Here is a 15,702-nt window from a genome sequence, read left to right as displayed (position 1 = left end):
CGGCAAGTTTTGGTTTGGTTGTTTACTGTTTTCGGCTCTCAAGCAAGAACGGATTCACTCTCCATGGAGAGACGGTACTTATGGTGGCATTTCAAGATGGGCTTGTAAGTAGAGGTATGCTCCGCCTATGCCGTGAGAAGGCGAGAAGATGGAGGAGAAAGTCGGGACATTGTGGATGGAGAGTATCATGTGGGCAACCTGTCAGAGTGCTTCCGCAGCCGCGTTCTAAATGTCGGACGAAAGAAGAGGTTGATGAAGACCCGGAGGTGACGGTGCGGGGATAAGCCTGGAGAAAGAGAGAAGAAGTAAACAAAAGAAGTAGAGAAAAGGAGGAGGAGGAGGAGGAGGAGGAGGATGAGGAGGAGGAGGAGGATGAGGAGGTGGAAGACGGGAGGTGTAACGGTGTCAAGTGTCGAGCTCGGTGCTTCTTTCGAGGCGGCGAGCTGTGGAGGTGGAGAGCTTGGTCGCGGCTTTTCCGTCGGCCCCTCTCCGTCTCTTACTCTTGTAGGTACTTTTACCTTCAACGCAGCCGGGCATTATGATGTTGCCGGTGGTGCAGGTAGGAGTCGTCGCTGCTCGGCATGAGGTCTGGTGCAGTAGCCCGTGCACATAAACGTGAGCGAGCGGTGCGCGGCGCTGCGGTGCATGTTGCAGGCGTGGACGGCGACAAGGAGTGACGTGGATAGCTAGCCCCGAGCTTGCTCTCCCATTGGTGTTCCTGAAACAAACCTTGATGTTTTGGAGGTTGCGAGAGGAATGACATTGGGCACTGGAGCTGCAAAAGTGGTAGGTAGGGGGTACATGTGCATCGCCGTGAGGCAGTCGTACCTTGCCTAGTCTGATATAAGCGGGGAGGGGAGGGAGGAGAGGAGACAACTTGACAAGAGACAACCTGGAACTTGTTACGGCAAAGATGCGTTTCTCTCAAGAGTACGGAGAGTTGTTCATGCTGGTGTTTATGCTGGCCGCTCCCCCTCCACCTGTGAATGTTGATCCATGTCCCGGGATCCCTGTTGTCAATCCGGAACAGCTTGAGCGACAGGTGCAGGGGGCAACCGTACAGTTGGAGGCGACGGGGTAGAGAGGATCAAGAGATCAAGAGAGAGAGAGAGAGAGAGAGAGAGAGAGAGAGAGAGAGAGAAAGTGATCTAGGCGTTTGAAGGGTCGTGGGCGGAAGGGGACCGCAGGGGAGGGGTTCCTGACAGGTTCTGGCAAGGGTTGATGACGAAAGAATGAGGCGGCAGCATCATATCCCTTGGGCTGAGAGAAGGGTCTGAAGAACGAAAGGTGAGTAGGTAGGATGGCCGAGAGGCGTCGATGGCGAAGAATCACAGGCCGCCGTGAGGTGTGAGGTATGAGGCACGAGACATAAGACCATACCGTCTGTGAGCTGTGAGATGTGTATGAGAGGTGAGTGGTGAGTGGTGAGCATTGGTGAGTGAGGGAGAATGGGAAAGCGTGAAGCATCGATCTGGAGCTTGGCTCGTGCGCGTCCTCCCGTCCGTTTCGAGGTATGTGATGTGGGGGGCAATTGTCGCTGAGGCGCCTGGAAAGTACCGGGTACATTGAACATGTACCTGTGCAGTGCTCCTTCGTCGACGACGCTGACAAGAAATGGAGTCAAAGGCAAGGCGAGGCAAGACGGGCGCTTCTTCCTCTCTTTTTACCTGCCTGCCCGCCTCTTGCTTGCCTCAGTCACCTAGTCTCGAGCCGACAGAGCTTGCATCTGCAGTTGCCTTGGCTGGAACAGCAACAGCCGCACATTTGCAACTTGCCCTCCTTACCCCATCTACCCTCAACGGAGGCACCTCACCCACCTACCAACCTACCTTACCTACCAAGCTGAGGTGGAAACAACCAAGCGGGCGGCCCTACCTGGACTCGACAGGACGACCCTACCTAGATGCCTAGGCACAGGTTGGATACAGTCCTACGCATACACCAAACGGGCTCCTCTTTTTCGTCATCCCCCGCCGGTGGTCCCATCAAAAGTGTCGTCAATCACCACCCACTGGCACCTACTGGCACCCAGCACCACCGCCGATAAGCAGACAGCTCCCCTGGCGTTGGTCTTATCCGCACCCGCATTGTGTCGAATCGCACCGTTCCGTCCCCTCGGACTGACGTCCACGGGTCTGGTTTCTGTCCAATCTCATCTCATCCTCCGTCACTCCGTTCCCGACACGTCCAAACCCAACTTTCACTCGCCAGCAGCACTGCCACTACGGATACACGCACCATACTACGCCGTACTGTTGCGTCTCTTACCACCGAGCTCGGTCTATTGTCATCGTATCTACCAGCACTTATCAGCACATCCTCATCCAACTACCACAGCTTCAACGCAACATCGTTTCTCGGCCACTTGGTAAGCAACAAACTTGGATCCCCCGTTTTCCCCATTGGACTCCCCGTCATCCCGCAACCGAATCAAGATCGTCCTTCCATCGTCCCTTGCGACTGATGTACGTCCCAACCGATTCTTCCGGCCGACGAAACTGACGCTCGCCCGCAGTACCCGTGGCCATACCCCGTACCCTGTACCAGTACGAGTACCAGTACCAGTAGCAGTACCACCACCACCACCAATAACCCCTACCCCTCGATCTACACAGCGATCCATCCGACACCTTCCGCCCGCCCAGCCTTTCTGTCCACAATCGAACCTCAACGAGCTCGAACAGGCTGTTGGAATTTCGTCGTCGTCGCTGTTGTTGTCGTTGTCGTCGTCGTCGTCGCTGTCGTCGTCGTCGACGCCGTCGCATCCTCAGTCAATAGTCTCAGCTCGGTGATTACAACAACGTCCGCGTCTCGCTCTACGGGACCCTGGCCATGGCGGCTGCCTGACTCCTCCCACGACAGGACTGCACGTTACAAGATTAATCCGCCCATTCCGAGCCTTTACCCGTCGCAAACATGGCCTCCGAACATAATCCCTTTCGAAGGAAGTCTCCTTCCACCTCCCTGTCTATCTCGACGCCTCAGCCCGTGTCTACATCAGCCTTTCTCGAGTCCATCACCTCCGGCGTCCCGAGGCAAAATGGCCCCCCGCCCCCCGAGGCACGACCTGCCAAGCCAAAGGTTGTGAAGAAGGTTAGGGTCCTTTCGCCGCCGCCCTCATCTCCCTCCTCCCCAGAATCGGTACACAGCAGAGGCTTCGGACGCCAGGACGACAGCAGCGACGATGATTCCCACGATGAAGACGACCACTTCTCAAAGCGGTTTCCCGAGCTTCCCGGCGGCCTGCCCGAGGCTGCGCCGCTTCGCATTGCCAACGCGACCAATACACCCGACAACCCCTTTGGCAAGACGCTGCAAGATTTGGAACGCTTGACGGACGGGAAGCCTTTATCTGGCGGATCAACCAAATCCATGGATGTCAACGCCTTCAAGATGCTGCTCCTCACCGGCCAAGCCGGTGCTGCGACACCGTTCCCACAGAAGCCAGAGCCGGCCAACCCAACTTCCAATGCATCCTACGCTGCGCCAGAGCTGGAAACGCCGCGGACGTCACAGGATATCGCAGACGGCGGTGTTGAAGACCAGCGATCTCTACTGTCATCATCATTTTCCATGAAGAAGAAACCTCCTCCGCCGAGCTCAAGGCATGGTAGGAAGATTAGCGTGCAGACAGCGGGCCGTCCACACATCTCCTCCGAGAATGCATCGCCTGTTTCACCGTCTGATGTCAACAAACCCCTACCGCCCGCCCCAAGCAGTCACGTTGGGGACGACGCGGAAGATATTTTTGCCCGGGAAGCCGCTGGCAAGGTTCCGGAGCAGGACTCCCCCACTCCCAGCTCAACACCCACCCCGGCTCGTCCGGCGGCAGGCAAGAGGCCGACACCTGCCCCTCCACCAAGGCGGGGCCACGCACGGAGCCAGTCCTTAACCGCCAATGCTGGGGCTAACGCTCCGAGTATGCCAAACTACGAGGCCGACACGCCGCCTCGCTCTTCGATGGAGTCGCAGCGCTCGAGGTCAGAGAGTTTCCGGAGCATCACTGCGCCGGCTCCGCCTCCTCCTAGGCGCCCGCATGCATCGCATCGGCAGTCATTTCAATTAGCCCCGCCGCCCAATTCTTCATTTTACGCTGCCAGCCCAGCACCGTCCGATGTTGATAATTCTACACATGCTACGGGGAATACGCCTCCCAAGATTTCTCCCCCGCCACCGCCCCCAGCGCGGAATACTTCAACGCGCCGGCCTCCCAGCGTCAGGAGCATCGAAAACCCGAGCAGGAAGAACAGCGGGGGCAAGGAGAATGCTCCCCCACCGCCGCCGCCCCGTCAGAGAGGCAGCAGCCGCGGGAGCATGGATGGGTACGGGATGAGGAGGACAAGCATTGACAGTACAAGGGCCATGGGCAGCAACGTGCCAGAAGAGCCGGCTGCGGAGGATAATGTACAGCAAGAGTATGGCGCAGCAGATTGGGGCAAGGGGGCGGACATCCTCGCCGACCTGGATGCTCTGCAAAGGGAAGTGGATGCATTGAGGGCAGCACAAGACAAATGAGGCATGGTGGAGGCGCTCTGTAGATAATGGGAGTTGAAGTAGACAACGGCCCCAAGCGGACTGATACACCCTGGAGGGGCGGCTGGGTTATTTTAAACGGGCACTGTACATTTACGCACGTTCTGGGATGCGATATGAAGTAATGGAATGCTTTTGAGTTGACCACCACCGGATGCAAGGTGCAGCGAGCCGTCTGTCCCGCGTTCTAGGTCGCTGGGCCCGCGATAGTTTTGGCCACGTGGTCCTCGAGTGGCCGCCAACCACAAGCTTTTGAGGCAAACGGGTTTGGGACTAGAGATGAGTGGGATGAATACCAAGCTGGTAGTCCGCGCGAGGACGATGAATTGAGTTGCTGGACATGGGAAGACATGAAAGATGAGTAGGTACAAGTTAATGTATCGCAACGCCACACGTGGCGTTGCCCAGCACACTGCCACCGGATACCGCTTCCTACGCAACGACCGTTCCGTGGTCCAAACGCCGCGATAGTTTTGGATATGCCACCATTCATATTCGCATTGTATCAGAATGCGAGGTATGGAACGGGAAGGTAAATATAATAGGAAGTGGCTTGATTTAGCTAAATAAAGATCCCACACTGGACCATAGGTATATATTTGCCGTGTGCAGGGAGCCCGCCCCTGTCCTCCTCGGCGCGTTGGGGTGGCATGCTATACGGGTATCCGCGGGGTTGCGATCTGTCACGCCGCTTCGGCGTCCAACGCCCCAATCACGGATTGGGAGAGAAAGCGTCGGAGCTTGGGAAGCACTCTGGGATGCCGATGGGAGGGGCGAGGGGAGCTGGCTGGCTGGCCCGCCGCTGGCGGATCTGATGTGAGAAGTTGTGAAAGATGCAGCCGCAACCAGTGGGAGTAGGTACCGTGTTTAATCAAATTGTGGTGAAAGAGCTTGACCAAGGTTTTGCCTAGCCGGACTTTACAATCCTGGTTTCTTTCAAAGAGAGATCGGAATGGTGGGGTATAGCTTTATCTTTTCCCGCGCCGAATGTTGAAAATTGGGTGGAAACAACTACTAGGGTTACGGACTGGCGGGAGGGGAGGTATATGAGATGGTTACCTAGTCTGGGTAGGTCGACCTAGACTCTAGGTTCTGTGTTACACAGAAGCCTGGCCTATCGAGGGACGAGGCTTTGACGTGCTTTGCTTAGGTAGTGCGTCAGGCCAGGGGAGAATGACAGTATAGGGTTGTCAAGGGCTGAGATGAAGTATTGGATGGGGGCTGACAATTAATTCCATCTCGCCTGTGTTGTTTATGGAAGGTGTGCCTGTCGAGGAGCTTCTCTTGGTTTTGACATATTGAGAGTGAGCGAGACTCTAAGAGAAATACCATATTCAAGCTATCCTACGTATATTTTGTATAAGAACGGACAATGGATGATTAGAGTCGCAATTTACTAACTCATACAGGACAGAACGGCGTCATCACCCGGATAGTCCGTTAGTCTCTTTAAGCCTCGACATAATTCCTATATGGTGACGTTGAGCAAAAGCGACCGAGCGGGCGGTCCAAACTTTGGGAAAGGGAGTGGCAGTCAAGAGCTCTCCCGAAGGTTTTTGCCCAAAACGGGACGATCTCACTGGAAAGGCGGGGAAGCTTGAGCAGATGGGGCTTTCCACAGTTTCTGCTCAATCTTAAATCTCAAACCTGGGTGCGTCATTATTCCCAGAGTTTTGATGACACCGCCGGTCGTGGGATCATGGGTGGCCGCGCCGTCTGCCTCGTTTCACTCATACACCCAACCGCATATTCGGCATGAAGCCCGATACCAAAAAAAAGACTTTTTGGAATCGTTCATTTGAATGGGGAAATCCTAAATTCCCCTTGATTGACAGAATGGTGGTGGGTTTGTTTGTCCGCGGAACTTGGAAGCCTCATCGTATGCCTTTTTGGTGCAGGTGAGGGAACCCAAAGGACTTGGTCAAGAGGCTTCTGAGCTTGTAATTGAGAGGTTTCTATAAAAGAGCCACTGACAGTCCTCTTCCCCAGCAATTTGTGGTCCTCAAACTCACCAGGTCTTCAAAATTACTACTTATAAACACGCGTAGAAACACCAACCTTCACCCAACTTCACCAGCTACTGTGTTCGATCTTCCATCACCAATACTCTACAACATGTCTTCCCTCATCAGCACCCCGACCACCCTTCACCTGGGCCCTGATCCCACCAAGAACAATAAGCCCATCATCAAGGACCCTACTACAACCGCCGTCGTCTCCAACCTGACCACTTCGGAATTTTTAAACGCCTCGGGCGACGAGGCCAACCTCACCGACTTTTGGCGTAATCGAGAGGCCGGCAACATTTACCGCCACGCAGAGCACCTCACGTTCCCCGTGACCCCGTGCCTCGTCGATTACGCGCAGCTGTGCCAGATGGTGTCATCTTCTAGTACAAAGGTGGTCGAGGTCATGGATATGTGCTGCGGCACGGGGGTGGTGTCGTCCTACATCCAAAAGATGATGAGGGAGTTGCCGGGGGCACAGAGAGGTAGGGTGCGGTTGACGAGTGCGGATTCGAGCGAGGCCCAGTTGGGAGTCGTAAAGGAGAAGGTTGAGAGGGAGGGGTGGGTTGGGAGCGAGATTAAGCAGGCCGATATCATGGTAAGTTTTATCCATTTCGTGTCCTGTGCCCATTTTTTTGTTTTTCAATGCACTTCTTTTTGAACTGGGGGAGATCTAGGTGCTAACCGAGGCAGAACATGTCGTTCCCTTCGGACCAGTTCGACGTTGTCATCGTCGCTATGGCTCTGATGCTCATATCCGATCCGTACATTTCTCTCAGTGGTAAATCCCTCCCTCCCAAGGTTGACCGGTTCTGAAAGAAAGGCTGAGACGTTGAAAACAGAATGCTTCCGCGTCACCAAACCCGGCGGCACAGTCGCGACTTCAACCTGGGTAACAGAGGGCTGGATCCCCGACACCCGCGATGCGGTAGCGCACCTCGCCCTGCCAGGCCAACAGCCCGTCTCGTGGCCGCAGTCGTCCATCGAGCTGACGTCGGCCTGGGGACCTGGCGCGTGGGAATCCCCCTCGTTCGTCAAGAGCATGTTCACGGCGGCCGGGTTCGTGGACGTGGAGGTGGACGTTGTGACCAAGTGGGTGCCGTTTTCCGGGGTCGACCAGTGGTGCACCGTCTTCCAGGCCTTCATGCACGGGGTCATGGAGAGGTTCTGGACGAAGGCGCAGAGGGAGGGGTTGAAGGGGCGGTTGATGCCGACGTTGAGGGCTTTTATGGAGGAGAAGTATCAGGGGATGCCTTTTGAGGTTGAGAGGACTGTTTTGTTGGCGAGGGGGAGGAAGCCGGAGGCGTGAGTTATGGGATCATCGCGTCCTTGGTAACAGAGTCTTGGGCTTAGAAACATGAATCAAGACTGTTGGATTTGGGTGATCTAGACCAATGCTGTTTCTAATCTACTTACATGTATGGTTTGAGACACATGCTTACCAGTTGCTTCTTGCTTTGTAAAGCGGCAGCCGTTGTTTAGTTTTCATTGGTATAGAGTAACTTGGCATTCTTCACAACTGTTCGCGGTTAAGAAGTACTACACACACCGGAATACTTATCAGAGGTGTACCCAGAGAGACTGTAAATTTATCTTATCACCAGGGTTTACCCATTGGAACACTTAAAGAGTCATCCATTGTGACGGTCTCTGAAATGCTGGACTGTGGGCGATATCATGACCATGGGTCAATCAAGGCAAACTGCCGCCACGCTGATCTGGGATTCGCATCAATGGCTTGAAGGCTATACCGGAACGCCGGGAAAGGGCGGCGGTCTTTCTAGTAGCCGTGAAATGATAGTAGTTACCTCTTGTACTGAACGAATTTGATCCGCTGCCAAAGCTCGTACTCCAAGAGCGGGGGGAAAATTATCTTAATCTGCAGGCCTTACCTGTCGAGCAGACTGCCAACAACTCTTTCACGCTGTACCATGCCCCCATGCCCTTGACACGAGGGGACCATCGCAGCTTTCCTCTATGAAACAATCAAGGACGTCAGCAATGTTGAGAAAATAAGCTTCCGTCCTAGCTTCCTCCGACTATTGGTGGGTTCATCCATGTGTTATGGGGGAGAGTTTTACGCCAAGTGAGCACAAGTTGATAGCTTCGCCAATCGGACCCAGGTGCGAGGTTAAAACTACACACGGAACTTGAATTCTGACGTGTGGCAGTTCAGATGAAGCGGTTGCGCATGCCTGAGACTTGGGACAAACTCTGACATATGAGGTGGCTGTTCGGTCTTCCGTGTCAAGTTTTCGCATGAATTGCTAGAAAGATAACACGGCTCATGGTACATAAGAAGGTGAATTCCTTCAGACAAGGAGGAGCTGGAGTTGCTTCTGTTACGGGAACATTGTACATGATCATTCATGGTCTGCCTTTTGTTGACTCGACACAACGACCACGAGATAGCACCACGCGCTGACCTGCAGCCAATATGGAAGCTCGCTCACAATTACATTAGAAAGTAGAACCCAAGGACGCGGTTGGCCATCACCACTGATTCCAGCAGGACATTGGCCAGTAACTGGTACACTGCCTGGTAATTTGTGTGCGGTGACCGCACCTACCCATTCAAATCAATCAAACAAATAAGTCAAACAAACAATCAAATATAAAGATTTTAGCAAATCAAATAATTAAATATCGTGAGGCCTTATATTTAACCTATTTAATTAAATAGAGATCGCCTGGAAAAAAGAAAATCCGAGGCCGGGTTAATTAAAAATATATATTACTTAAATAAACTATTAAATTTATTATAAATAATATAAACTCTTATAATAAGATTCGAATTTATAACTCTTTATTTACGGTTATAAATAAGGTATTATATTATTTAATTATATAAAATATTATTAATAATTATTATTAAAAAAAAAAAGCCTAAATAATATATAGCGTTAGATTTAATACCTTTTAATATTTAAGATTTAAAAAAAACCTCTTTAATTAATTAATACCCCCTTTTTTTAATATTAATAAAACTAACGAAGTTATATATTACTATTTTTAATCTTTTACAACTATTATAATTATTATTAAAATTAATTAAATTATATATTAATCGATTCGTTATATTATAATTAATTAATTAATAATAAGTCGCACGATTTTTAATATATTATAGCCGCTTCGGATTACTTCGTAATTATAAGCTTTAATAAATGTTAATTTTATATTATCGACCGACTTTAATACTTACGATAACCTCCTCGCTTTTTTAAAAATAATTTAAAAAAAAAACTTTTATAAACAACGATTTAATATTATAAAAAAATATAAAGCTAAGGAAATCGTAAATCCGTTTAAAAAAGGTCTTTATTTAAAAAATTTATAATAAAAATAATCGAAGCGAAATTTTTTAATTTTATTATTATTATAATAAAATAAATATTATTATTTATTTTAAAATAATAGTTATAAGCTTAGCGATAGTTTATTTAAAATTAAAATATTAAATAATAAATCTGAATTTTAATAAATTATTATATTTATTAAAATCTTTAAAATACGATTTTATATTGAAAAGACGGAAATTTATTTTTAATATTATTACAAAGGGCTAAGTAACGAGAATCGAAAAGTTAATAATTAGATATATTATTAATAATAATAGCTTATTTATAACTTTTTAAGATCTTTATTTCCGGGCTTTTTTTTATTAATTAAATTATAATACTATTAACGAACTCTTATTATTATATAGAAATATAAAAAAAGAGCTAAATAAGATCTTTATTAAAAAGAAAAATATAATTAAAATAGAAATCCGGAGGTTAATAATAAAAGTCTATTTATTATTTAATTTATAAACCTCACTAACGCGGAATATTATTATCGCCGTTTTTATTTATTTTTTAAATTATATTAAATAATAAATATAATACCTTATTATTTTATAACGTTAATATAGTATTTATAATAAAATTAATATTAACGTATATACATAGCGAGTCGCTTATTATAGCGAGTCGCTTATTTTCTTTTCTTTCTATACCTTCTATTTTAATAACTATTTTTCTTTATATACGATTATAAATTCTTTTTTAAATAAAAGTCGTATTATTTTTATATTTTAAGTTATTAAAAAAGACCTAAATTTATCCGTATAAAAAGTAGCTTTTATTTATAATATTTTAAAAATAATACTTCGCGACCGACGCGCTAGCTTATTATTTCGATATAAAACTTATATAAATTTAAAAAAAATAATTTTTTTAAAAGAAACCGTGATTTTTAAATAAATTATTAACTTAATTAATTAAGGATTTCTACTACGATTTAACAACGTATAAAATATAACTAATTATTTTTTTACTAAACGCGACGCAACGCGTATCGGATTGCGATAAATAAAGAACTTTATACGACGTTAATTATAATTAAAAACGCGTTTTCGACATAGAATCGATTATTAAAAGGTATTAACTAAAGATTTTATAATTATCTAAGCTTAGTTTATTTTTATATAAAATATAATTACGAAGTACGGAATATACGATTATAATATTTATAATTTTAATAAAACGGGCTTTTTAATAGGAATATTTTTGTATATAAAGGTTATTATAACTTTTAATTATTATAAAAGGCCTTATATAAAGTAGCTTAGTAATCGAGAATAAGTTTTTATTATTTAAAGTATATATATAGATAACTGGGCGCTACCTCTATATATTATTATAAAAAGTAAATATTACCTTTTTTCGTAGTATATTAATAGTTAATTCCTTTCTAAATAGCGTATTTACCTTAGCAAAAATAAATAAATTATAAATAAGATCGGCTTAGATTAGTTAAAATATTTTAAAAAATATATAAAATCTTATATAAAGGGTATTAAGCGGTTCTTAATTTTTAATAACTATAATAATTATAAATCGATTAAATTTAATAATTATTATAAGGAGCGTAGTATTATTACTTTTTATATACCTCTTTATTTATCGTATAAGCTTTAGCTTTTTAATATTAATTATTTTAGTTTATTAAAGGCTTTATATAGTAAAGAAATTAAGAAAATAATATAAATATAAATTACATATATTATTAAAGACGACTTTTTTTTTATTTTTAAAATAGCCTTTTTTATTTTAATAAGCGAAAAAAACGTATAAGTTAGTTTTAAATAGGCTAAAATTATACTTTTTAACTTAGAAATAGTTATTTCCCGTTTAGATTTTAAATTAAAAACGCTAATACTATTTAATTTACGCCTAAGTAGCTAAGGCTTTTAAGACCTAAAGATATTAATTATAATATATAACGCCGTACGAAGCTTTATTTTATTTAAGAAACGGATTTATAGCTATTAATATAATTTATTAATATATTTATACGAAGTTGTTAATTTATAAGCTAAAGGTATTAATAAATTAATATATAAATTAGCTTTTATTAAAATTAAGTACCGTAGGCTTTGTATAATAAATAAGATATTAAATAAGCGCCGGAGGGTTAAAAAAATATAACTACGTTTTAAAAGCTTATTTAATATTATTAAGGCTAAAGTAATCTAAATAAAAAAGGGGGTTATTAATATTAAAAACGAAAATATATATTAAAAAAATATTTATACAAAGGGGGTTAAATCGCGTAGGTAGTAATACGGTAATTATAGAAAAATTAAATATAATATACGAATATATTAAATAATTTAAAAGACTTTTAAAGAAGAGGCTGATAAATAGTTTTAATTAATTTTATACGATATAGTTTAATTGACTTATATAAATAGTAAAAGGGTATTTAGAAGTGGGCGACTCGCTATGATGGGCGACTCGCTATGTATGTACGTTATTTAAATTATAAAATTTATAATAAATAACTAGGAATTAAGCGATTAAATCGAAGTAATTATTTATAATAATACTTTAAATAACGACACTTACTTAAGTTATTTATATCCTATATTATTTTATATTTATATTTAAAAAAATATTCTTAATTAAAAGATTAAGTACTACGGTTATATTTTTAACCTTATCGGTAAAGCCTTTTTATTTAATAATAATAAAAAGGTATTTAAATAAAAATTAAATATATTAATTAACGCTAAGTAATTTTAAGAAGATCTTAACTTTTAGTATATTAAGTGCCTTATTAATAAGCTTTAGAACGTTATTAAATTTATTTATTTATCGTTTTAACGATATAAAGCTTTTTTTAAAATTAATAATAAAATTAACGAGAACGATATATTTACTCTTTTCGAAAAGTCGTTATAAAAGCTTATATTAATACTTAATAATGATATAAAATAAAATTCAATATATTTTATAATATAGCGCTTTTTATAAAAAAAAAATTTATATTTTCTTAATAATTAATTAAGTTTATAAAGATTTAAAATAACGGATCTTTATTAACGATGTTTTTAATAATAATAATTAATAGTTATTAACCGAGTTAAAAGCGATATTTAAGCTATTTTATTTTTAAATAATAAGATATTAAGGTTAGGGTAAAGGAAACGGCTATAGCCGTTTATAAAAAATAATAATAGGCCTTAAATATTTTATTAACTATCTTAAGGAGTAAAAAAGATTATATAATAAACCTTTTAAAAAAAAATATATTTTATAGCTTTTTAAATTATAATGTCGTAATCATAATTAATATAAATAATACTATTTTATTAATAGTTAGCTCGTCGTTAATTTATATTTTAACTTTTTTTTTAACTTTTAATATTAAATAGTATTTTTTATTTTATTTAGTTTAAATATATATTTAAGGAACGGGCGGAGCTATTTTTTAATAATAATTTTAATTTATAAAGATACTTTTAATTATTAATTATTAATAGTTAGTAAATTTTTAATAAATATTATATTAAATTAAACGATTCTCTATTTTACGTTATAATAATTATTCTTTACCCTAAATAAAGATTTAAATAGTTAAAAAAAAAGTAAAATACGCCTAAATAAAGCTATTAACTATTCGATATAAAAAAAGGACTTTACAATTATTAATAAAGATAATATATAAATAAAATAATAAGTCCTTTTCCTTTTCTTTTATTACGATAATTATAAACTATTTTTATTACCCTTACGATTTTAAAAAATATTATAAAAAACTCGTAATACCGGTAATAATTAATATCTTAAATAATAAAAGTTATTGGACGGACTAGGGGGGGGATATATATACAGATCCCGGTGACAAGTTAGTAATCAAAAAAGTGATTCTATTCTATAATACTCTTCTTAAGTTCGTATAATAAGGAAAATATTTTAAAATATATTTTTATATATAACTAAAGCTAATTATATATCGGAATATTTATATAATTAAATAAAGGTTTAGTTATTTTTAATATACCGTACGTTTAGTCCTAGTTATTATTATTTTAATATTAAAAAAAAATTTTTTTATTAATAAACGTACGCTATCCTTTAAATTAATAACTAAATTAAACTAATTATTGTTTTATAAAGTTAGTTAATAAACTAAATAAATAAGTTATTATACGACGATAGTTATTTATTCTTTAAAATAATAAATTAAACTCCTACGCCCTTAACCTAAATAAATATAATAATAATCCGTTATATAATTAGATAAAAACAAAATAGTTATCTATTAATTAATAGATAAGTCGATATTAAAATTAAACTTATTATTACGACCTAATACGTATTGCTAGACCAGGGCCCTGCCCTACAGGACCCACGGCGGCTATTATACTATATATATAATAATAAGAACTTAAATAGCTCCCCTCGGGACAAAAGAACTATAAATAAATTACATAATTATAATCTTATAATAAAATAAAAAACGGACGCTTATAAATAAATAAAACGGACGATTATAAAAATATAAAACGGACGACCGTTTAATAAACCGTCGGATAATAATAAATAAAATATTATAAAAAATATATTTATAATTAAGATTTATATATAAGATAATTTAAGTTAAGTTTAAAGATAGACTTTTATAGCTTTTTTAATAATTAATTCTTATATTAAATCTAACGATCGTTTTTAATTATCTTTATTAAAAACTTACTTAATAAGATTATAATTAATTATTAAAGCCTTACTTACTTTACGAATTATAGATAATAACTTTATTAAAGCTATTTTTATGACGACTATCGTTTATAAGTATCGCAGCCCCGACTTTTATTAATATAAACCTTATTACGACTAGCTGGCCGTAACACTTATTAATAAATCACATATACGATTATTATACTAATTTATTTAATTTGAAGTAGTTATAATAAATCACCCATACGGACCTTCTATATTAATTCACTACCTCTATAAATACTTACTTAAGTATTTATATAAAAGGATATATAAAAACAGCCTTTGCCCCCTTTTTAGCCTTTTATTTTTTTACCTCTATATTAATTCTATAAATAACCTAAATAATAAAGCTTTTTTTATTATATATTAATAATAACTTTTTATATTAACTTTATACGAATTAATATATCTCTTATTTTTATTAATTAACTTATTCTCGGTAATTAAAATACTCGGTTTATTACCCTAATAAGAGCTATTAAAGTTTATACGGATTTTTAAAATATTTATTATATTATTTTATTTACTAAATCTAATCCGAATCGTAACTTTATAATTTCTTTTTATATTAATATTCGTACGGTCTTTTCTTTATTATTTTTTAATTTATATTAATATTTTTTTAAAATTAAAAGTATTAAGTTATTTAAATATTTTTGTGCGATATTTAAATACGTTTTCTTATTAATAAAGATCTTTATTTTTTATTTATTTATATTATTTATTATAAAAGTTATTTCTAAGCTATTTTAGTTTAGTCCCGTAGCTTTATTATATAAAGTTATATTTAAAAATATTAATAATTTAATACTCGGTTCCGTAAATACGTATAAGTCTATAATTATTAAAATAAAGCTTATATTAAATACGTTTAATAATCTTATAATACTCGTTATAAATATATTAGTTATAGTTCGTATAAGAATAATAATAATAATAGAGGTGGCGGTCTTAATAGAGGTCGTTTTAGTAGAGGTCGGTTTAATAGAGGTCGGTTTAGTAAAGGTCGGTCTAGTAGAGGTCGGTTTAGTAGTAATCGTCCTCGTAGTGCGATTAAGGGTCGTCTTACGATTAAGGGTGCTGGAGTTACTAAAAAGTATTTTATTATATTA

At 39.8% G+C, this 15,702-nt stretch overlaps 2 protein-coding genes across 2 annotated transcripts; both read left to right on the top strand.

The window, feature by feature from the left end:
• Positions 1-2,916: 2,916 nt before the first annotated feature.
• On the top strand, positions 2,917-4,515 carry CORC01_09633 (uncharacterized protein; the record flags this gene model as incomplete). Its single annotated transcript, XM_022621262.1, has 1 exon — positions 2,917-4,515. One exon carries the CDS (start codon positions 2,917-2,919, stop codon positions 4,513-4,515), a length of 1,599 nt encoding a protein of 532 aa, XP_022472271.1.
• Positions 4,516-6,648: 2,133 nt separating this feature from the next.
• On the top strand, positions 6,649-7,848 carry CORC01_09632 (uncharacterized protein; the record flags this gene model as incomplete). The annotated part of the gene is made up of 3 exons (XM_022621261.1): positions 6,649-7,137; positions 7,257-7,320; positions 7,382-7,848. 3 exons carry the CDS (start codon positions 6,649-6,651, stop codon positions 7,846-7,848), a joined length of 1,020 nt encoding a protein of 339 aa, XP_022472270.1.
• Positions 7,849-15,702: the final 7,854 nt, after the last annotated feature.

Source organism: Colletotrichum orchidophilum (genome assembly GCF_001831195.1).
Source record: "Colletotrichum orchidophilum strain IMI 309357 chromosome Unknown Scaffold_88.1, whole genome shotgun sequence".
NCBI classification, from domain to species: Eukaryota; Fungi; Ascomycota; class Sordariomycetes; order Glomerellales; family Glomerellaceae; genus Colletotrichum; species Colletotrichum orchidophilum.
Note: the sequence above shows the minus strand (reverse complement) of the source record. Positions and strands in the feature narration are given on the sequence as shown.